This window comes from Mchenga conophoros, linkage group LG17, assembly GCF_057382185.1.
Source record: "Mchenga conophoros isolate Kocher_MC1m ecotype Shallow Benthic linkage group LG17, M_conophoros_male_GT1.1, whole genome shotgun sequence".
In the NCBI taxonomy this organism is placed as follows: Eukaryota; Metazoa; Chordata; class Actinopteri; order Cichliformes; family Cichlidae; genus Mchenga; species Mchenga conophoros.
In genome coordinates this window covers 17,638,842-17,662,895 of record NC_140542.1, presented here as the reverse complement: position 1 = coordinate 17,662,895, position 24,054 = coordinate 17,638,842, and the positions used below count along the sequence as shown (strand labels likewise).

Here is a 24,054-nt window from a genome sequence, read left to right as displayed (position 1 = left end):
TGTTTCTGTCTGACCACTTGGTGAATCATAACCTGGGCCACAGAAATGTGATCCTTGTTATGTCTGCAGCTGCAGCCACTCACACGTCTTCAGTTTCACTGACTGCAGATCAGAGGCAGGAATGGGTTAATAAATGACGTCATGTAGGCTGATTGTGCATTCACATCATGGCCTCTGTCCGTCTGTAGCATGTAGTGACGTCACTCTGCATCACGCTGAGAGAGCAGCTGAGGAGGAAATATAGGACAACAGGAGGAGGAAGAGGAGGAGGAGGTCTGCAGCAAAGCCTGAAACCACAGAGAGTGGTTCAGAGACGAGCAGATCTGCATCAGGTACGTCTTCATCCTGCATGTATGTGTTGTGTTTGAGCAGCAGAAAAAGGTCGTGCCACAGCCTGTTAGCTGATTCTAATGGAAGAGTTCAGCATTTTAAAACTGCAATGAGGCAGGGAGAGGATGTTCCAGCAGAAAATCCAAGGAATGACATTTAAACTTTTCCTTTATGAAGGCACAATGACAGGGAAACAGGGATTTCAGGCTTTATGGTCACAGTGCAAGCTCAACGAAATGACACAGACCAATGAATGAGGACTTTAATATCAGCAGCAGGACAGCACATACAGAGCACATATAGAGGGTGATGACATGGTGGTATTAATGTGTAATAGTGAGGATAAGATTGTAATCCAGCTCATGTCAGAGCTGCTCTCAGTGTAAAACCTTCAACATGAGGAGTTTCTGCAGATATATCAGATTAACATTGCTGAAGCTGTTCCTGTTTGTGCCTCAGTGTTCATGTTTGAGTTTCCACGTCAGCTGGGAACTCTGAGGTGTTAAAGCTAATCGATGCTTCTGTATCAGCACTGTGTTCTCATCAGTCTTTTTGTCCTTCTTGATCGTGCTGTGTCTGTTTTTCTAGTCTTTTGTGTGTTTTGGAGTGTTTTGTAGAAGCCTGGCATCAGACAGAAATGTGTGCTGGTCCCTTTAAACTATCCCTGAACGGCTGCACTTACATGCAGAATGCATGAGTACTTGCAGTGTGACTGAAGGTTTCAAGTTATCTTTACATCCTTTCAATCGGGAAATGTGATGTGTGTTCTCGTCAGCACTTCGTCCCTGAAAATATTTACAGTCAGAGTGTTTTAAAATCTCAGCAGAGGAGCAGTTTGACATTCAGGTTTAAGTCATGAAATCAGGTGGATCGTTTCCTCTGAAGGGTTTAAACTTTAAATAAATATAATCTGAATACCAAGCTCCAGGTAAACACAACCGCAGCCTTAAATCTGACAGCCTTTCCCAACCAACCAATCTCTGGAGACCAACAAACCTCTCTAAACGATCATCAAAGGCCACACTGATGAAGAACAAGCACTGCACAGAACCGTAAAACACATTCCAAGATTAATAAATGAAGCTAGCACTGAAGCTCCAAACTAGCAGTTCTTCTAGTTTCCACTAGAGGCTCCAGGAGTGACCCAGGACCAATAGACTTCATTGTTAAAATAAACATGTTTACAGTCTGAGACGGGATAGAAACTGGTTTGTGCGCTGTACATAATTTCCCACTTCCTGAAACTATTTTACTTCTGTTACATCATAAAGATAAGTAAAAGGAAGTAAAAGACAGGAATGGGAAGAATAAGACATGCAGATGACATAGATTTATAAGCTGGAAAAGAAGGAGACTGCAAAAGTTTATCTGGGGTTCATATCAAATATAACGTCTGTATGGGGGGAAAATGTTTTTATAAGTCATATGTTTAATTTTACTAACAGGCCATCCAAGAAGTCTGAGCTCCAGTTTTGGTCACCAGTGAAATTCTAGGATTTTGATTGGATGTTACTGCACAGGTATTTGTGTCTGTGAGGCTCTGCCCTCTGAAAACAAAACATAGCACCTCATGGGTCAAAATGCTAAAACTGATGGCACAAAGCAAACAGCCGATAGCCCTCTTTTATTCACAGTCTGCTAAAGGTTAGCGCTATTTGTAGGTAACATACCAGCAAACTGAGAGTTAAGGGATTCAGTGGTCCAGGTGATCTCTGTGGTCAATTCTTATTTCAGTCATTTGTCATGAAGAGCGGTCCCAATTTATAACTGTATAGATGACACCAGCCGCCCATGGTAGCTGTTGATTGGTTCTTGTGGCAGTGGTGTCCGCAGAGAGATGCTGTGTTTGCTCCCCTCTCACTGAGGTTATGCGGGTTGGTGGTTAAAAGGCAGCAGAGCTGCAGAGTGAGACATGTGGAGATAGAGTGTGTGTTTGAGGCCTGCACGCTGCCCGCCTCCTCGTGATGCAGTATCTGTCGCAGCTCTCACCGCCTCTCCCTCCTCCCCCTGTGTTTCCCTCCCAGCTCCAGAAGGATGAAAGGGCTGCAGCGGCTCTCTCTACCCGGAGCGTGAGGACCCTTCCTGGGCTCCATCTGCCTCATTCTCTCCCCTCCTCACCCCTCTGGAGCTCTGACCCCCTCATCTCTATAGCTTCCCATCAATCAGAGGAAACATGGATGCCTTCCGGCTGCCGCCTGTCATCGAGGAGGTCCTCGACCCATCCGGTCAGTCACTGTGTGTGCGTGTGTCTGTGTGAAGGGATAAGCATCAGAGTCTTCATTTTTAGTCCCATTTATTTTACCTTACATTTATTTTATCTTCACCTTGTTAATTATGTTCAGCACTTCCTGTTTCACATAAAAACCATAGAGGCTAGAACAAGGTGTAGACATTTCAAATGTGTGTCAGAGGTGCAGACTGAGGTGCACGCTGGAATTCAAATTATTACTTTTGATTTAAGAGAAACACGTTCTCCTTTATATGAAATATTATATTAGAATTATCTTATTTTATGGGATTTTAACTCTTTTGTTGTTTTTATGCTGATGGTACACACATTTAAAGGTGTTTTGCTGCCAGGTGAAGTCAGGTATATTCAGTTGTTTACCTTTTCCCTGCCCCTCACTTTAAATGATTTGCTGTTAATGATGCACCAGATTAAATAAAGGTTAAATCCAGCAGATGTCTCGGCAGCACAGCACACAAAAAATTTGGACATTGAGTAAATTTAGAGGATTTTAAAGTATTTAAAACAAGGATATTTGATAAAAACTGTTAACCTGCTTGAAAACCTCAGACAGTTTCGGTATTTATCTCCCACTAAAATAAAGGGTATGACTTTCAGTGACAAACAAGAAGAAACCTGGTTTATTAAGAAGAGCCCTGGTGGTCAAGTAAAGAAGTACATCATGGTTTTATAATCTTTTAAAATAAATATTGTTTTATTTGGAAACTCCTACAAAATAAGAGAAGTGTATTTTCATCTCTCTTTGTTAAAAATCCTCCTCTGCCTCTTCATTGTCTCCTTCCTCTCTGAGCAGATGAGCTCTGTGAGCTGAAGGAGGAGAAGCCCATCATGCTGGCAGATACCCTCACAGCCAAAGAGAGGGAGTCCCTTGAGGAGAAGGAGGAGACAGGGGGTGAAGGAGAGAAGGGGCAGGAGGAGGATGAGAAAGAGGTGAAGGAAGAGAAGTCTGAGGATGAGGAGGAAGGCGGCGATAAAGGTAAAGAAGAGGAGCTGGAGGAGCTGAAGGCTCAGGTGTTGCAGCTACTGCTGGAGCTGGAGGAGACACGGGAGGTGTCTCAGAGACATGAGGAGAGCTTCATGGAGCTACAGGGTGAGGAAACGTCACTTTGCTTCATATTCACGGTTGTTACTCCTTCTGCATCTCCTGTTATGCAGGAGCACAATCAAAACTGCTCCCAACAAACATAGAGGTTTACATCAGCTCTGTAACTTTCCTCTTATCTGTATTTCATTTTATTCAATTTAATAACGGTACAGTACTCTCTTTTTGGTAACCTTTGTCCTTGATGTAAATATGTGAAAACTGTGTATGTTTCTGTTCTGTGTCTTGTGTACTGTTTGTTTGTATATGTGTCTTTCTTGCTGCTGTTACACCCAAATTTCCCCATGTGGGACAATTAAAGGATTATTCTATTCTATTCTATTCTATATCATTTCTCCTTTCAAAGGTCTGTTAGAGGAGGAGCGGCTGGCCAGCGCCCACCAGGCCGAGAGCTTCACCCGGCAGATCCAAAGGCTGCAAGGTGAGCTCCTTCACCTCCCTGACTCTGACAGTATGACACTCTGATTCTCTGACACTCTGACACTGACTCACAGACTCTGACTCTCCGAGAGTCTGACACTCTGAGACTGTGAGTCTGACTCACTGTCTCTGACTCACTGACACTGACTCACTGACTGACTCTCTCTGGCTCTTTGACACTTTGACTCTCTGACACTGACTCTCTGATCTCTAAGACACTGACACTCTGAGACTCTGACTCACTGACTCTCTCTGACTTTCTGACTCGCTGTGACTTTCTGATCTCTCCGACTGTCTCTGACTATGACGCTCCGACTCTTTCTGACTCTGATTTTCTGATGCTCCCCGACTCTCTCTTGCTCTCTGACACTTTGACTCTCTGACTCTCTGACACTCTGACTCAGACTGACTTTCTGAGACACTGACTCTCTGAGACACTGACTCTCTGAGACAGTGACTCTGACTCTCTCACACTGACTCACTGACTCTGACTCACTGACTCTGACTCTCTGACTCTGACTCTAAGACTCTGACTCACTAACTCTGATTCTCTCGGACTCTGACTCTTGGACTCACTGACACTGACTCACTGACTTTGACTCTCTCTCTGATTCTGACTCTCTGAGACTCTGACTCACTGACTCTGACTCTCTAACTCTCTGAGACTCTGAAACTGTGATATTGACTCTCACTCTAATTCTCTCACGCTGTCTGACTCATTCAGCCCAGCTGCGTTCAGTCCAGGAGGAGATGGACAGTCTGGAGGAGGAGAAGGAAAGCGAGCTGGAGGAGGTGCAGCAGGAGCTACGCTCAGCTCAAGAGGAGGTGCTAATGCTGCAGCAGGCAGCCGAGGAGGCAGCAGCAGAGAGAGAGAATGACATTGCCTCCCTTCAGGAAGAGCTATGCCGTCTGAGGGCGGAGCTACAGCGTCTGCACGCCACAACAGCCGAGTACGAACTTGAGGTGACAACACTGAGAGCTGAGCTGAGCATGAAGAGCCACAGCACACTGACACAGGGTAACTGCAACTAAACACAGTAACTATAACTCTAAGTAATATTAACCTGCATTATCTAAGGTTTAGTACTAGTAACTGTAACTAAGTAGGAGAACTGTAACTAACAGATGGGACCTTTATCACCTGAGATGAAGGAAACAAAGTGAACAAACATCTGATGCACCAATAATGCAGAGATGTAATAACGTGTTTGTTTCTTCATTAGAATCAATAAGACAATTATTAGTCAGTTAATCAATACTGATATCAGTCTTTGTCTACTGATACAGGTGAGGTCACTCAGCTGCAGGACGAGTTCAACTCTCTGACAGACCAACATCAGAATCTGACTAGTGACAACAAACAGCTGAACAACAAGGTGGAGGAACTGCAACAACAACAAGACGCGTGAGTGACCTGAGCAGCTTCAGTCAAAACATCCACCTACACCTGACACTCTGACTCTTAAAATGTGCGAAAATTCTTCAAGCTTGGGTTTTCTACCAGAGGCTTTTTTTGTGTGGTAGACCCCACCCCCTGTGGATCTTGTGCTCAGAGCTTGTCTGATCATTTCCTAATAATATTTAAATTTACAATAATGAATTACACGGCAATGGGGAATAGATTTCATAACAGCAGATGTCTTTCTGAAAGCACTGTAACTAAGTTCAAGGTCTTGTTAATAATTTTACTTCTTCACTGTGTACGACTCTGCACAATGTGGCTCCTCAGAACAAGAAAGCACCAGATCACAAGAACTTGACTCCCTGGTGTAACTCTTAAACACAAACCTTAAAGATAACTTGTAAGCTGGAGAGGAAATGGCATATCACAAATTTAGAAGTTCATTATTTAGCCTGAAAAAATAGTTTGCTGCTTTATTGTTTTGAAAATGTCCCCCATAAAGCTAGAACGTCTCACTATTCATCATTGTTTGACGAAAATAAGAATAACCCCAGGTTTCTCTAAAGCACTGTAGCCAGGCTGACAAAAGGTTACAATTTATGTTCTTATGGCCTCTGACGGTGGACTTATCTCTGTGCTGGTCCTGCTAGACCACAGTGCAGCATTCGATAGTGTTGACCATAATATTTTATTATAGCGATTAGAACTTGACGTAAGTGTTACAAGTACTGCACTGCAGTGGTTTTAATTATATCTATCTAATGGACTCAAATTTGTTCATGTAAATGGAGAGTCGTCTTTACACACTAAGGTTGATTATGGAGTTCCACAGGGTTCTGTGCTAGGACCAATTCTATTTACATTATACATACTTCCTTTTGGCAGTATCACCAGAAGGTATAGCATACATTTTCACAGCTATGCAGATGACACCCAACTTTATCTATCCATGAAGCCAGATAACACACCAATTAGTTAAACTGCAGCAATGTCCTAAAGACATAAAATCCTGGATAACCACTAATTTAACGCTTTTAAATTTAGATAAAACTGAGGTTATTTTACTCTGCCCTGAAAATCTTAGAAATATGGTATATAACCAGATTCTTACTCTGGATGGCATTATCTTGGCCTCCAGTGACACTGTGAATCTTGGAGTCATTTTTGACCAGGATATGTCCTTCAGTGCGCATATTAAATAGATACAGATGTGGACAAAATTGTTGGTACCCTTCAGTCAATAAAAGAAAATCTCACAATGGTCACAGAAATAACCTTAATCTGACAAAAGTAATAATAAATAAAAATTCTATAAATGTCAACCAATGAAAGTCAGACATTGCTTTTCAACCATGCTTCAATAGAATTATTTAAAAAATAAATGCATGAAACAAACTACCAAAAGGCAACATTGCAGACATAGAGGGCAGCTACAAGTACCTGGGGATCCCACGGGCAAATGGGAACAATGAAGAGGCCGCTAGAAAAGCTGCAACCACCAAGTACCTGCAGAGGGCCAGGCAAGTCCTGAGGAGTCAGCTGAACGGTAAGAACAAGATCCGGGCTATCAGCACCTACACCCTGTCCATTATCAGGTACCCTGCTGGGGTAATAGGCTGGCCAAAGGAGGCGATAGAAGCCACTGACATCAGAACAAGGAAGCTCCTGACCATGCATGGAGGGTTTCACACCAAGTCCAGCACCCTGAGCCTGTACGCTAAGTGGAAGGAAGGAGGCTGGGGACTGGTGAGTGTCAGCACCACAGTCCAGGATGAGACAACAAACATCCTCGAATACATCAGTAAGATGGCCCCAACTGACCGAGTGCTCAGTGAAAACCTCAGGCAGCAGAAACCCAAGAATGAAGAGGAAGAGGAGGAACCATCATGGAAGGACAGGCCCCTGCACGGTATGTACCACCGGCAGATAGAGGAGGTGGCTGATATCCAGAAATCCTACCAGTGGCTGGACAAAGCTGGACTGAAAGACAGCACAGAGGCACTAATCATGGCAGCACAAGAACAAGCTCTGAGTACAAGATCCATAGAGGCTGGGGTCTATCACACCAGGCAAGACCCGAGGTTCAGGCTGTGTAAAGATGCCACTGAGACAATCCAGCACATAACAGCAAGGTGTAAAATGCTAGCAGGCAGGGCATACATGGAACGCCATAACCAAGTGGCCGGCATAGTGTACAGGAACATCTGTGCCAAATACGGCCTGGAAGTCCCGAGGTCAAAATGGGAGACGCCCCCTAGGGTGGTGGAGAATGACCGAGCTAAGATCCTGAGGAACTTCCAGATACAGACTGACAAAATGGTGGTGGCTAACCAACCGGACATAGTGGTGGTAGACAAACAGAAGGAGACGTAGTGATAGACGTAGTAGTTCCGAATGGCAGCAACATCAGGAAGGAACACGAGAAGCTCGAGAAATACCAAGGGCTCAGAGAAGAGTTTGAGAAAATGTGAAGGTAACGGTGGTCCCCGTGGTAATCGGAGCACTAGGTGCGGTGACTGCCTAACTAGGTGTGTAGCTCCAGCAGATCCCAGGAACAACATCGGAGATCTCTGTCCAGAAGAGCGCAGTCCTAGGAAGAGCTAAGATACTGCGCAGGACCCTCAAACGCCCAGGCCTCTGGTAGAGGACCTGAGCTTGAAGGATAGACCGCTTGCAGGGACGAGCGGGTATTTTTTTTTTTTTTAGGGTGTTATTATATATCTCACTTTGTCTCCTGAAGCTACTGTTCCAACAGATCTTCTGTCTAATGGCAAACAGGTGTGATGACGTGTATCTGGCAGTCAGAGCGGAGGGCAGTACTGAATATGAAAAGGACAACCAGGTGAAGGCGGACTCTTATATCACGGTGTTCCAGTCCAGACCTGAGCAGAAGGACTCATCTGATATACAGGAGGAGATCAGCATCCTGAAGGTCAAACTGAGACAAGCTGAGGAGACAGCGCAGAAGGTCCAGAGAGAGGTGAGAGGTGACTGCTGTTTATGAGCTAAAACATCTGGATGTTTACTACAGACGGACATCATATTTGGTCAGTTTAATCCAAAGACTGTTGATATCTTGAATTGCAAAGCTTTTGATTTTACCTTTAACAGTCATCTGTAGCAGCATGGCAAATTTCAGCATTTCAACATTAAAAAACAGGCAGTTGTAACTCGAATAGAATAGAATAGAAACATGCTTTACTGTCATGGTACATGTTTAATGAAATTGTGGGAAATTGTTCCCAGTATGTCTGTGAAGGTTCTCAGTCATCCAGGTCATCGTAGTCAAAGGAGCTTGGAAAGAAAAGCGCCTGGACTTCTTTAAGTTGCTTGAAGACGTTTCACCTCTCATCCGAGAAACTTCTTCAGTTCTAAGGTCAAATGGTGGAGAGTCCCAGATATAAACCTAGTGGGAGTAACCCCCCACAGAGGGACAAAAGGACCCCCTGATGATCCTCTAATCGCCTGAGCCAAGGTGTGAAACTGGGTGTGGGTCCCAATCAGCCAGAGTTCCGGGTGTGTTCATTGTGAAACCTGGCCCCACCTTATCATGCGACTTCCTGAGGTCAGATGGCCCAGGATGTGAGTGGGCGTTAAGGCGTCTGGGAAGGGATCTCAAAACTGGATTATAGATGGCAGAGAGTTGGTGTCGTAAACCCCCGCCTCTGTTCAAAGATGGTCGCTCACAGTGGACATAGATGGCTTCTTTCACTCCTCTTTCAAACCATCTGTCCATCTGTCCTCTGTCCAAAATGTGAACATTGGCATCCTCGAAAGAGTGTCCTCATGCTGTACAGTGCAGCGAGGAATGCTCAGACCTCTACATTGGAGAGACCAAACAGCCACTTCACAAGCGCATGGCACAACACAGAAGAGCCACCTCCACAGGACAAGACTCAGCAGTCCATCTGCATCTTAAGGATAAAGGACACGCTTTCGAGGATGCCAATGAGAGGTGAAACGTCTTCAAGCAACTTAAAGAAGTCCAGACGCTTTTCTTTGCAAGATCCTTTGACTGTTCCCAGTATGGAATCAGCATCTTCCAATAGTCTTCAGGTTTACAGACCAAAGAGGTCCTGACCTGCCCATAGTATCTTTGTCTCTTATATAAATATCTGTTATTGATTTGTTGTTGTGTTTCTTCTGTCCTTCCTTCAGTGTGAAGGTTTGAAAGGTGAGCTGGCCGAGCTTCAGCAGCTGTATGACTGCAGCCAGCGGGAGCGAGCGGCACTTGAACAGGAGCTGCAGCGCTGCAAGGCTGAGCTGCAAAAACTGGTGGGCAGGAAGTCACAGGTGAGAGGTCACAGGTAAAAGCCTCAGGTGCTTAGTGAAGTTGGGTATGTTACAATGTTAAAATGTTTCAGTACTGATAGATTATTTGGTCTCAAGTAACCATGCCTGACAGAGATTAGGGTTAAAACTCCCTCCCTCTGGAAAGGAAAGGGTGAGGTTTAGATTAACATAGCAGAACATTTTCAGGTAAGTGTTTAGAGAAAAAAAATCTGGTCCGTGCTCTGTCACATGACGCCTCTCTGTCTGTACTGTGTGCATGTTGGCCGGTAACAGCTAAGCCCAAACGCTCTCTGGATCATTTTGCTTTCAGCTCTGCTCGTGGCCGGTTTCTGACAGTTTTTCTGTGAGCTTCTAAATGTCTGTCGCTTCAGGGCACGTTGTCTTTTGTCTGGTCTTTCGCCTATATCGCACAGCCCTTGAAAATGAATTTCATACAAAAACAAAGAACACGGACATTTACAGCTCATCTGATATGGAACATCTCCTGCAAGACAGACCAGTCCAAACAGTTTGGGACTCTTTACTTTAACATCAGTAAATCAATTCTTCCCGGAGACTCCAAAACTTGAACAAATAAATTCCCCAGTTAGGTGACTCAGTATTGATCAACTGTCAATTTTTCACACCTTATGACTCAAATTGACTTGAGGGTTCACTAGGTAGGATGTGAAATTCAACTGATTTTCATTTTTCATAATGTCAAATGGATTAAAGAGATTGGAAACTTTAACAATCAGATGACCCCCCACCCCCACCCCCCACCCCAAGGAGCAGCATTTGGTGTCAGTGAGGAGCAAAACTCCCGTCTAACAGGAAAAAACCTCCAGCCTAACCAGGATCAGGGAGGGGCAACCCATCTAGTCTGATATAGTTCCACATAAGAGGGGCCTTAAAGATGAAGGCTCTGCCTCCCATTCTACTTTTAAATACTCTAGGAACCACAAGTAAGCCTGCAGTGTGAGAACAAAGTGCTCTAATGTGGTGATATGGTACTATGAGGTTATTAAAATGACATGGGGCCTGATTATTTAAGAGCTTAAATGTGAAGAGCAGGATTTTAAATTCTGGATTCTTAACAGGGAGCAAATGAAGAGAGGCCACCTGTCAGTACTGTTGCTGCAGCATTTGGGTTCAACTGAAAGATTTTCAGGAAGTTCTTAGGGCATACAAATAACAAATTGCAGCAGTTCAACCTAGAAGTAATAAATACAATAACTAGCTTTTAGCGTCACTCTGAGACAGGATATTTCTAATTTTAGAGATATTGCAGAAATGGAAGACAGCAGTCCCACATATCTATTTAATATGCGCATTGAAGGACATATCCTGGTCAAAAATGACTCCAAGATTTCTCACAGTGTTACTGGAGGTCAAGTTTATGCCAGCCAGAGTAAGAATCTGGTTATATGCCATATTTCTAAGGTTTTCAGGGCAGAGTACACTAACCTCAGTTTTATCTAAATCTACAACCATTAAATTAGTGGTTATCCAGCCTTTAAATTTTTAAGACATTAATGTAGTTTTACTAATTGTTCTTTCTTATCTAGTTTCATGGACAGTTAAACTGGTATGGATTTTTGCATAGCTGTGAAAATCATAATCCTTTGTCCAAGTCAGCACTCAAGACCTGCTGTTTGACTTCACCCTTATCTGGATCTCCAGCCATGCTTTCAACACTCCTACTTGTAATTTGAAATGTAAACTGTAAAATTAAAAACTAAAACTACACAGAGTTTGGTTTTCTAAGACTTGCTGAGGAACTTTCCTGACTCGAGCATTTGCATTCACTAGTGCTGACATGAGGTTTGACTCAGAACTTGTTGTGGCACTTGCCTTTCTTTTCTAGGGACTTTGTAAACAGTGACCTGGTCCCCAATCCACTCCTCTTCATCAGATAATTCATTCAATTTCTTATCCACCATGCAGCACTGCAGGGGTGTCATTATTTTGATAGTAGCAGCCTTTAACATTGACATTAGTTCCTCCTTCCCTTGGCAAAAATTAAATGGGATTTTTTTCACAGGCCTCCAGAAAATATCACTTTGTGAAATATAAACATTTTAGGATGAATTTAGGATATTTTCACCGAGTGAGATATAAACTCACTTGTGAGAATACTAACGCTAGGCTAACAAACTTGTTAGGAAACACATCAACTTTTAAGATGGCTCTCTACAGCCAAAGCTGACCTGGTAGTTCTTACCCAAAAGCTCCTGCAGGGCTGCTGATGCTTCAGATTTGATCTCCAAAAGTCTTGAAATGACAAGATGCTGATGTTTTAATGTTAAAGACTTCAAACAAAACAAAACAAAAAAAACCTCACCATCTTGTCTTTAATTTTTCAGTTTCCTCACTTCATTTCCATTTTTTTGTCTGATTGCCGTCTCTTCTGTTTCACATGAAATTTACACGAGAAACTGAAAAATTCTCTGAAAATTTGATGAGTTTTCATGATCGACCTGCCTGCCTATCAGTCATTTCACATCAGATCACTCGTTTTCGTTTGCTCCCTGCTTGCCGTTCGCCCTCACGTCCTCTGACTTTATTATTCTGATTTTTTTATTTTCTCCTCTCTCCATACTCCCCACACTCCTACCTTCTGTCTTCTTCCCAGAACTGCACTCGCCAGTCTGAGCCCCCTGTTCTCTCCATCCCCTTCATAGGAATGATTGTAATAGTGGCCTTGATTTGGTGCTGGTGGGAGGAGCTGGCGTCTTAGATGGGACCAGGTATGGCCATGACCTTCTTCCTCTACCAGGCGCTTTCAAGGAAAACTGCCTCTGCATTTGTTTCCACAAATGAAGAAACAATTGCTTCAGATGAACCCCTCTGTCATTTAAAGAGTTTAAAAGTGGAAACCTCTGCCACCATGACTTCCCAATCTCTGTTCAAATCCAGGTTTTACTTGTTTGTTTGAACTGTAGTAGTACATCAGCCGTGCCGGGTGTTCCATCCTCCATCAGCCATGATTTTACATGCTCATGTCCCGACTGATTTAATGCTGGGCTCAGTTTGTTTTGTCAGGTTGCTTGAGTTTCTGTGAAGCAAATCAAATATGAAGGAAGGTTGGTGGTTCAATCCGCGTCTGCTTTCTATATGCCAAATATCTTTGGGCAACATACTAACCCCAAGTTGCTCTCAGATGCCTCCATCATCTGTGTTAATGTTAGATAGAAAACACTTGCATAGAAAGAAGCGCTTGTGCGAATGGGTGTGAATGTGTGAATGAGCCAAGTTGTGCAAAGTTAGCTCATAGTAGAAAAGCACTATATAAGAACCGGTCCATTTACCATCTGTCCATCAAAGAGCCCATAATAATGTAATCTTTACACTTTAATTCTTAGATTAATGTCAGAATTCCGAGAAAAAAAGTCAGAATTCTTACTTTTTTCTCGGAATTCTGGAAAACAAGAAAGAAAAAGATGTTCCCACTCTTTTTTTCCCCCAGTGGCCCTAATCCTCTTCCATACTTTTATCTTTTATATCTTTTTAAAGAAAATCTATTTCTTTATTTATCTTTTTTGTATTTTCTTTATCACCGAGGGCACCACTGTAATTTTTGTTATGTTCTAGCAACATAATGCCAGTAAAGAAAATCTTGAATCAGAAGAGTCTTTGCTTGTGACACAGCACGGACTTTTTCTGTAAGATTAAATATTTTCAGTTTATGTATGATTGCATCTTAGCATTGACTCTGTTTGTAATTGTGAGGCACAAAAAACATCCTTCACCTTTCGCCTAAACACAGCCATACAGAGGTAGTTAGAAAAATACTGAATGACCTGCCACTCACTCTTCATTTGTGACCAGTACGAATGGATTCGCAGAACATCTAAAAGTTCCCAAACATCTTAAAGGCTCCACACTAAAACTTCGCTTATGGTCATATTCAGTATTTTTTGTTGTCAATTTGTGTGGGTTCTTTGCATATGTGTTTAGAATATGCAGAGGTTGAAGAGGCTCTGCTTCAGGGGCCACCTGATTTCTTCACCCCTCTGGACCAGATCCTACAAGCACATTCAAAATGTGGTGGGAGGTCAGAATGTAGTGCTCTTTTATAAAAAGTATTGTCCCCTTTTTTATAGACATTTCCATTATTTGGTGCATCCAAATGGAAAAGAACTGCAAAGTCAAAATAAAGTTTCAAACTCCATTTAAAGTTTCCAAAATATCCAGCATGTGGCTAAAACCTAATGTGCTTATAAATTAATTTTATTCTAACCTGTCTTGTCGTCTCCCGGCAGCGCGACTGTGAAGGCTGGAACCTGGCAGTGGTGGCAGTCGCCGTGGCAGCCATTGCTGTTCTGGTTGTCCCTAGTTTCACCAGGGCTTGAGGAGTACACAGGAAGCGACCTCACGGTGAACTGTAGGATTGTGGGATTGCCGTCATCCATCCAGTGCTGCCCTCATACATGTGACCATCCTGATGTCTGCTTGTTGCATCTCCACGACTCTTTGACCAAACGCCACAGACGTCAGTGAGTGCTGGAGGGGAAAGCAATAGGAATTCCCGACATCGTCTACTATGATTCTTTACTCTTCCTGCAGGTCAGCTCTGCGCAGATGGTCAAGCGGTTGATTTATTGAGTACTCACCATCACAGTTCAAGAGTTGAACAGAATATCTCATTTTGTTGTATCTTCCAGAAGTACCAGAAGTAGCTTGTCATGAGGTTCGTGAAGACAATGGACTAAGTTTCACTTTCGTGTTAGTGGATGCTACATATAAAAAAAAAAAATGTCTCTACATTCAGTGTTAAAATGGAAAATATAAACTCATGGGGTGAAATGATCTAATTAACTTACTGATAAAACATGCTTACTTACTTGAATAGTTTTGGTGATTATTCATTAAAATGAGATTTGATCAAACAGCAGTCCAAAACAAAAGGCTCATTAATTTAAAGGCAACACTCTGAAAAAGTAGCACATTTTTACTTTAAAAATGACTTGAGTTATTATATTTTCCTTCAGCTTTAAAATTATTTGCCTTATTTCTGTCCTGGTGAGTTTAAGGAGTACTTTGCACTTACTGATAAAGGAGAAAACAGTAGCAGATAAAACTTGATTGTTTAGCGCTTCAAATACTGCCTTCCTTCCTTCTTAATGTTATACATCATCTGATCATGTATTTGTCAGAAACTTAACGCTGATTAACTTTAATCAGCGTTAAGTTTCAGCAGGTCTGGTTTGTAGCATGAAACACTGGGATTAGCTTTATTTTACCTTCCTCACTTCTTATAAATCCGTTTACATGTCTGGATTTCTGTTTTTCAAATGTGTAGTATGACTATCTATAAAAGTAAAATAGCACTTTAAAAATATATATATTTCCTAAAGCTCATTTCTAAAGAGAGATAATTTCTGTGGACTGATTACACTGTGTTTAAATTCAGATTGTGCCAGAGTTGTTTTTATTTTGCACAGTTAGGTGTAGCAGATGGTTTTCATTGATTTATTTATTGATTTATTTTTGAACAGACACTTTCCTCCTTCTCTGAAATAATGCTAAGGGGATTTTTTTGTTGTTCATTTTTAGCATGTTGTAGAAAATGTGATTAAAATCAAAACACAGCAAATGCTAGTGTTACTTAACATGCAAATTTTAGATTGTGTATGCAGATGACACTTTTCTTTATTTTTACGAAGAGCAGAGTTTGATCAAAACGTAATGAACTGAAAACTATAATGATTAAACAGAAAATTACTTTTTTACTAAAAAAGTCCAAATTTTATGCATGCAGATGATACATTATTTTACATCTAACAGTTGAGCACAATGCAGCAGAATGAATTTCATGAAAATTTGATTAATTGAAAAATGATAGAAGTTAAGCTCATATACAGTCCTAATCAAATAAGGGCACTGGGCAATATCTATTTACAAATAATAATGGAGGAGGACCAGAAATGATGTCATGTAGTGGAACACCTTTCACTGAATTCAAAATGACAGTGATAAGGACACAAAGTTTTATTTAGATTCCAACATTGAATATTGTTTTGTTTATTTTTTTTCTTCTGTAGAAATTAAAAACTGGGATGGATCTTGTCTGAAAGGGGCGGCAAAAATTCAGCATTTAATGTAAAACCCCAAAGAGAAGTCTGCATCTGCATTTTGGTTGATCAAACTTCTCAGATGCCTCAGATCATCCTTCTGAATAAACACGTCTTTTTCTGTAAGCTTTTGAATTTTTTTTACTGTGGGAGATACCCAAATACATCTCTTTTTTGCTTTTGCACACATTTCAAACTTTATGGTTCCTAAGTTATGTTTACATTTAAATAGAGACCAAATAATCCTAGAAAATAAGAATAAGCTGTTCAGATGACTGTGATCCCTTTCAGGGTGGAACAAGGTACTTCTGTCAAACTTGTTTCAGTAAGATAACAACTAGCTCAGACATTCCAGTTTCTTTACAACATATGGCACTGCAAATGAAGATTGAACTGTGACAAGTGTACTTGACTGAAGATATTAAGAGCATTAATTTGATAAAGCAGGGCTTTAACAAACTATGGGAATTTAAAATTAATAAAGGCTTATTAATTAATTTAAGATTATTTAAATTAATTAATAATTAAATCCGAAGTTTGATCAGGCTATTATACTGTATTGTTTAAAACAACTAGTAGCATGTGCTGTTAGGAGCTCCTATAAACATTTTGCATGACAAACACGTGTAGCCTACTTTAAAGACACTTGCTGAAGGAAAAACATATTTTACACATTTAACTGATGTTGTGAAGTTTTCTTAGTAATATGTGTAGGTCAGCTCCCAGCAGAAAAAAAAACAATAATATATATGAAAGGTTAGTCAAGATAAAGACTTAATTGCCACACAACTTTCACGGGGTAACTTTTTTAAATGTACTTATTTACTCAAATTAAAGGTATGAAAGCCCATTACTGCCAGAAAAGGGAAACCAGTTAGGAACAAAAAATTATTATCTCATTAATGTCACTAGCTAAGTCAACATTAATGAGATAATTAGACAGATGTTGAGTTGCACATTATTTAATCATTTTGATCAGTGAGTTTCAACTAATTTTATCTGATATTTTAGAACATAAAATACTAATAGTTATAACCTATATTTGACCTGCTAGTGTTTTTGGTATTTCCTGGGCTTGAATCTGGTTTTGTGTTGTATCGGGGCTCTCACTGTTTTTAGTGTTGCCTTTGCTGGTCTTGTGTTAAAAATGTGTCTGAAAATATGTAATTTATTCGAGACTTCCACGACCTTAACTGGCACTGAATCAATTCCTCCAGAATGTTTTTAAATCTGTGTTTTACTGTGAATACAAACTCGATACTATTTTTTTATTATTATGTCAGTAAAATTACAAAAATCTTCCTAAAAGCTGCATGCCGGTGTTCCTCTGTACCGTCTTGGTATCTTTGCTTTGATCAGGTGCTTTGTTCTGATTTTTCTTCCGCTTGGTTTCTTCTTTGTTCTGTTTTAAAGTGCATAATTTTCCTACAGCTTCTGTGATAATAAGTATGTGATAGTTTGTCAGATGTTTGCAAATCTAGCATTAAGAAGAGTCTGGGGGTGGACTGATTATTGGTTTCCTGATACATTAATATACAGCAGCACAACTCAGACTGTTTGTCCATTATGCAGAAATCACATCTGAATTTATAGAACAATTTAAAAAACTTTCTTTCATCTATTGTGTGAATATGGATTTACTTTGAAAACTTCTCAAACATCTGAGCTTCCTGTTAGGCCACCAAATCTCCTCTGATGGTTCTCGTATGTCTGTGTTGGAGTTATCTTGACAAAAGTCACAATAATATAATCAAAATACAAAATATGTCAGTTTATCTGCTGTTGTTTCTGCCACAGTAACTTGCACTTGATATCAATTTCTGGAGGTCTGTGATAGTTTTTATGTACTTCTGAAAACAGAACTAGTACTTATCTGATCCTTTTGTTGTTCTCTTTTCACAAAATTAAAATGTAAAAGTGAAAAGGCATATTTTGTTTTATCAGTGATATCCTGAATCCGTCCATCCTTAGCACAGTCCTGACAAACGTTAGCTCACAGTAGGTATCTCCATCCTGCATGTTAGGTTTAGAGGAATAGTGACTTTGCATGAAATTAGAAGAGTAGATGTAGCCGCTGTAGCAGCTTCAGCCAAGCTGTAGCATGAGCGCTAAAATCCAATTCTTCCATTAGCTGATGCAGACTGTGTTATTAGCCAATTGTTTTTATGGTGGATTTTAGTTTCATCTGGGTTTAACCAAGCTGAGCATGAACACTGGAACCATGGGAGCACCTTAACATCTACATGATGGTTTACATTAAGTTTATGTGGCACACAGCTAAAGACATTGTCACTGAACTAGTTTAACTTATAGAACTACAAACAGTTTAACGCAACATGTTTTCCTGCTGGTTTCTAACTGGTGTTGTGTCGCGCAGCTGTGTCTAATGGAAATAGCAGTTTATTATTATAGTTATCTATCAGTAGCAGCTAGTTCAGCCTAATTTAGCACAAGTGTAGCTGCTGAAATACTGGCATGTTTTATTAGCTAAGTGATATTTTTGTTGTTATTAGCCACTGCAGGCATTACACTAGGTTCTTCTAGTACTGACAGGCATTGTTGTAGTTTTTTGTAACTGGTGTTTATAAAATTAGCTTAGCCTAGCTTAACATATGTTAGCCAGCATAACTAAAGATAGTATGCTAAATGTTTTTCCATATTTTGGGATTTATTTGGTAGTTAGCAATAGATTTATTCAACATCATGCTAGTTGGTATAAAAATGAATGTTATGGTTTGTTGTTTTGTTTAGTTTTATTTTGTTTTGGGGGTGGGACAAGTGTTCATATGTTTAAACGTGATTAGCCAAGCTCAGCGTTGATTAGGATGTTAAACACATAGGGGGAAACTGCCAATGAGCTTTAAAAAAGAAAATACAGAAGACACTGATAGCTGTCAGTTTGCCCCTGAGTTCCAGCCTTTTTGCAAAGCTAGGTTCATCCTGGATGTATACTTAGACCACGGTGAAAAGATTTAAAAATGTCTGACTGTTTAAACTCCTCAGATTTCACTGCTGATTGTGCGTCAGGTGTTACTGTCAAGTATCAGGTGTGCTGTATGAACTCTGCTTCTACTTTGGCGTCCTGAATCTGAGCCGCAAAAAAGTGGAACATCACTGTCATCTGGCTGCTGTTTCTCTTCTTTGTTTTTGATCTCTGTTCTTGATGTTTTTGCACCATGATAACATCTGTCTGGGACTGTATTTTATGTTTGTTAAATGATCTAATACAAATAAACATAGTTTTCCTTGTCTTTCATGTGTTCAGCATTATGGTATATTTTCAGAATTACTGGTAAAAACAACCTTGAGACATTACATGCACCTGTTTCAACCATGCAATTATCTATTCAACCAATCACATGGCAGCAACTTATTGCTTTTAGGTATGTAGACATCGTGACAATGACCTGCTGAAGTGCTTGGTTGTTGGTGCTAGAGAGGCTGGTCTAAACTTGAAGCAACTGGGCTCCAGCAGCAGAAGACCTCACATGTACCACTTTTGTTCACTAATAACAGTAGGCTACAGAGAGGCTACAGTTTACACAGACTCACAAAAACTGGACAACAGAAGACAAAAAAACGTTTCCTGGTCTGATGATGATTCCTGCTAGTACAATCAGATGGTAAGTTTAGAGTTTGGTGAAAACAGCCATTATGAAGTCATTTATCAATCCTGCCTTATACCAGTATTTCAGGCTGCTGGTGGTGTGATGGTGTGAAGGATATTTTATTGACCCGCTTTTGTCACCTGAGCAACACAGTTTACAGTTTAAATACAGCATCGTAGCTGAGTATTGTTGCTGACCATGTCAATCCCTTTATGGCCATAGTATACCATGTTCTAATGCTCTATACTCTGTCATCTGATGCTGTGTCAGTTTCTGCTGTGAAACCTTGTGTCACCATCATAGTTGTGGCAGCTGTGTGGTGGATCAAACCAAACCAAAAGGTCCCATTAGAGCCAGAAAAGACCACAAAACCAGGAATGATTTAGGGCGGGGCTACCTAGTGGTCAAAAAGTTGCTTCATGGTGACATCATAATGGCTACTTCCATCGTCTTTATTCAGTTCATGGTGAAGGGGAAAAAAAGAGTAGGAATCAGGAGTGAAGTCATGACCGTAATAAGTGGTGATAACTCTGGTAAACTGTCTGCCCTGAGAGGATGATGAGTGTATCACGGCGGCACTCGCTGTTAAATTTAGTTTGGCTCCATATTTACACTTTAGATGTGAGCTGCTGTTTTCCTCTCGTGATATCTGAGCTGGACGCAGATATTTTCAGACTCACGGTGAGTCTGTATTCCTGTCTTGTGTTTTTATAGTAAGTCTCTAAACGTGACACACAGGAAATATGCCTGATGCCACACATTTTAACTCAAAACACTACTTTCATGTTTTCACACACATGTTCAACGAGCCCACGATTCCACAGCATGAATGCAGTGAGCCACTGTGCCACTTGTCACTTTTTAATCCACTCAACCCACTAGAATCATCACTGTGGACATTTTTTGTTTATAAAGACTATAGACTATGTACAGCCACAGCGAGCACATTTTAGGCTGATGTTCAACACAGTTGGAATAAAACCAGCAGCTCTTATAAAGCTGTAACTGCACACATCTGTATGTGATTATTGCAGAGCTGATCTTGGGTTTCACTCTGGGTCAAGTTCAGCTTGTTTCACGTAGAAGCAGACTGTGCTCAGCAGGGGGCGCTGCTGTTCACGTCAATAAATCTCTTCAGTTTGTTTTATTCTTCAAAAACGCAGCATGGAATTTTTCTTCCTCTCTCGCTTGCTTCAGTTTGCCGCGCCTCCATTTGGCAGCCAATGGAATTGCAAGAAGCAGCAACACCTCATTCAATTAACTGTAAACACCTAACCTCCATTGTAGTTACCATTAATTGTCATTAATCATTATCACAGAGCCTATTGTATTTTCAGATATGATATGTATTTCCAAACTGAAGTAAACTTTGATGTTTTTTATTTATGCTTTGTTGTTTAAATATCATGCAGTGATTTGATTCGCTGTCTGATGGTGATGTCATGTCCCTCCTCAGGGTGTCTCTCCAGGTTTGAGGACTCTAAAAATACCCGGAGGTGTCAGAGCGGCTGTGGAGCCCCGGGTCCGGCTGTCGGGGTGGGGTAGATGGGGGTGTCCTGGTTGGGGGTGTCCAGCGTGTCTCCACCCCCCTGTTCCGCGCCGACCAATGATCTGCGGTCTCGGTGTCCTGCGGCTCGGAGGATGCCCGGGCCGCAGTAGTATATGGTCATGGCAGGGGCATTCCTGGGAGTCCTGCGCAGTGACGCCGAGCCTTTAAACCTCGCTTCACGCTCCCGCAGCTGCACAGCCCCACTCTGTCCACGACGCCACCCGCGTGTGACCACAGCCAAGCCAGCCGGAGGACAAAAGCAGACTATTCTTCACTCTTCCTCCCGAGCCTCCGCTTTCTCTGAGAGTGTGAGCCACAGGAGTGACCTCGGGTCTGCATGCGCGCCTCTTTACGCACAGCTCCGTGAAGCTCCCTCCCCGCGCGCTGGGCACTGCCCCTCCGCTTCCACTGCCCCCCGTTTCTCTTTTTTTTTCTGCCTTTCCTTCTCTTCCCACTGCGCTCGGTTCTATAAAAGGCATGTCCATGATGAGCAACAACAGCTACTTGGAGCCCCAGCAGTTCTACCAGAGCACCGCGGACATCGGCGAGGAGGAGGAGGAGGAGATGCCGGCCACCGAGAAGGACCTAGCCGAGGACGCCCCGTGGAAGAAGATCCAGCAGAACACCTTCACTAGGTGGTGCAACGAGCACCTGAAGGTGATCAACAAACGCATCAACGACCTACAGAAGGACCTAAGCGATGGGCTAAAGTTAATAGGGCTGCTGGAGGTGCTAAGCCAGAAAAAGATGTACCGGAAGTACCACAGCAGACCCAACTTCAGGCAGATGAAGCTGGAGAACGTGTCCGTGGCGCTGGAGTTCCTGGAAAGGGAGCACATCAAATTGGTCTCCATCGGTGAGTGCGTAAAACCGAGACAGAGGCGCGTTTGGAGAGTTTTTACGCAAATTTTACGCACGGTGTGTATTTGTATGTGTGTGTGTGAGAGAGAGAGAGACCTGGAAACAGTCAGCCCAACTGCTGGTTTCTTTCATAAAAGGGGTTTTAACAAAGGTAATCACGTGTGGCATCGGTTTGTGACTGACAGGTCACAGGTGTGGCTCACAGGTGTGTGGAGATCCAGGTGTTCACAGCTGTTCAGTGCGTACAGCTTCATCAGTGGATTCATTCAAAGAGTTTCTTATTTTTAAGGATAAAAAGTCAGAATTATTAAAGCCTGCTTTTAAATTTCACCCAAGTACAGAGTATGTGGTTTTTGCAAAAGGTCTCGGGAGGGCTCAGAGAAACTTGTTGAAACTTGAACCCTTCAAGAAATCCAAAAGTGTTTGGAACCCTCCAGAAGGACGTAAATCGGACTGCAGATGTCTTGGAGTGGATGTGAATGATGAGTGGCCAAGGTGTTGCAGGGTTTTATAAATCCTGAAGAAGTACAACTTTACTGCTCAGTCTGCAGACATGAAGTCCATGCTACTTAGTACAGCATTAAAAAACTAGTATAGATGAAGTTAAATGCACTAATCTGACTAAAGGACAGTATTTGCAGACACAGTGTGTTTGTGTTGCTGAATTCATTGTGCAGTGGTGTGTTGGAGTCTGTGTGCCATGGTTTTCAGTGTTTATATGAAGGTTTAGTTGTTAACAGACTCCTGTTGAGAGTAATTGTTCCCACTTCAGTCTGTCTGTAACTGTGCAGGACACAAAGACTAAGCAGGCTTACCTTCATTAAATGAAACATAGGTAGTAACAGTAATAATAACTTTGTTCATATAGCATGATTTTAAAAAAAAAAATCAAAGACAGATGATCAAAAACATAAATAGCAAAATCAAAGGGAGACCCTGAAATAAAAGACGATAAATGAGAGAGAGGAAAAATCCACACACTGAAGAAAAAATCACAGCCAACAATTCTTCTTACATTCAATATCAGGATTAAACTGAGTTTAGACTGAGCTTGTCACAGTAACCGTCAGCTGGAAATCAATGCTTTAATTAAAGAAAATCACTTTTTGTAATTATGTCACATTTATTATAACTTAAGGAAAAACATGCTTCATTTTCATTCATTGAGCAGTTTTCAGTTTCGGGCTTTTGAATGTTTCTTGTATCGGATTAACAGAAAATACCCAGCTGTGTATTTAACTTGTGGACATCTGTCATATATTCATGGAAATAATATTAAAATATTTAAAGAAAAATACTGACATCACTAACGAGACATGGTGGTTAAGGCTAAAGGTGAAAGTTTTCCTCTGTCCAGCTGTGCGCTCAGCTCTGGAGATAAGTTTGTTTTCATGTGTTGTAGTTTTACTTTTGTTGAGGGTCTAACAGGACAAACTGAAGCTTGAGCTGCTGTTGTGAGTCTGCAGCTGATGGGGGGGCTGTTGGGGGGCTGCGAGGCCTGGAGGGCGCAGTTACTTGTTGGGGTTTTATGGGGTGGAGGGGGTGGAGGAGGTGGAGGAGCAGTGTGAGTAGGAGTTGATTGATAGCAGCACAGCTGAGCTCTGCTGTCCCTCAGCCAACAGCTGCTGAAAATAGACCCAGAGAATGCAGGGCCTCGCTAACCTGCTGAGGGGCCCGGGGGCAGAGACATGCTGAGGGCTCCTCAGGACCCCCTTATGCAGGGCAACATTTAATTAAACTTTGTTAATAAAATGCATATGCTTTTCTATTATTTTATAATAATTTTATATAGATAGATAGATAGATAGATAGATAGATAGATCTATATAGATATATAATTATATATAAAAGGTCATTATAACCAACCACAGCTGACAGGCTTCATAAGAGGCCTGGCCTGGAGACAGCCACTTAATAATGTTTTAGCACTAGTAGTGGGGCCAACAGGAACTCATCATTGGTTAGCTAATATATGTGAGTTGCTTGTTGTGTCTGATACACAGATATTTGATGTGTGACAGGATGTGATCTGTAACCTGATTGGCTTGTTTCCAAACCTGAGGGGTGGGTGTATAAATGGTTAATGTGGTGTTTGTGTAGCTGAGGCTGCTGAGCTGAACTGCGCGTTTTCTCTAACCTGGATTCTTTCAGCCAAACTCCATTCAAATATCGGCTAATTTTACCT

General features: G+C 41.6%; 2 protein-coding genes across 11 annotated transcripts in view; both read left to right on the top strand.

Annotated features, from left to right (window-relative positions):
- The first annotated feature begins 214 nt into the window (after positions 1 to 214).
- Positions 215 to 19,102, top strand: LOC146555312 (uncharacterized). 2 transcript variants are annotated; one of them, XM_085251067.1, is made up of 10 exons: positions 215 to 332; positions 2,355 to 2,555; positions 3,372 to 3,668; positions 4,027 to 4,101; positions 4,825 to 5,118; positions 5,388 to 5,505; positions 8,281 to 8,482; positions 9,661 to 9,795; positions 12,410 to 12,524; positions 14,040 to 19,102. In XM_085251067.1, the coding sequence occupies exons 2-9, from the start codon at positions 2,504 to 2,506 to the stop codon at positions 12,512 to 12,514; spliced, it is 1,278 nt and encodes a 425-aa protein (XP_085107193.1). In that variant the 5' UTR covers positions 215 to 332; positions 2,355 to 2,503; the 3' UTR covers positions 12,515 to 12,524; positions 14,040 to 19,102. The 2 variants fall into 2 exon arrangements, with proteins under 2 accessions (XP_085107193.1, XP_085107194.1); XM_085251068.1 differs by lacking the exon at positions 12,410 to 12,524.
- Positions 19,103 to 21,062: 1,960 nt separating this feature from the next.
- Positions 21,063 to 24,054, top strand: part of LOC146555311 (filamin-C-like) — a 60,617-nt gene continuing 57,625 nt past the window's right edge. For 5 of the 9 annotated variants that reach the window (XM_085252876.1, XM_085252873.1, XM_085252874.1 and 2 more), the window contains exon 1: positions 21,063 to 21,864. In XM_085252876.1, the coding sequence (XP_085109002.1) occupies positions 21,486 to 21,864 (379 nt within the window). In that variant the 5' untranslated portion in view covers positions 21,063 to 21,485. The remainder of the gene's footprint in view (positions 21,865 to 24,054) is intronic. The other 4 variants (XM_085252879.1, XM_085252877.1, XM_085252880.1 and 1 more) reach the window with 1 other exon arrangement.

Bases quoted from the DNA above. Each gene is read 5' to 3' on its own strand.
- LOC146555312 (XM_085251067.1), top strand. From the start codon at position 2,504: ATGGATGCCTTCCGGCTGCCGCCTGTCATCGAGGAGGTCCTCGACCCA. The intron at 2,556-3,371 runs GTCAGTCACTGT...CTCTCTGAGCAG, and splicing joins GGAGGTCCTCGACCCATCCG to ATGAGCTCTGTGAGCTGAAG. The intron at 4,102-4,824 runs GTGAGCTCCTTC...TGACTCATTCAG, and splicing joins GCAGATCCAAAGGCTGCAAG to CCCAGCTGCGTTCAGTCCAG.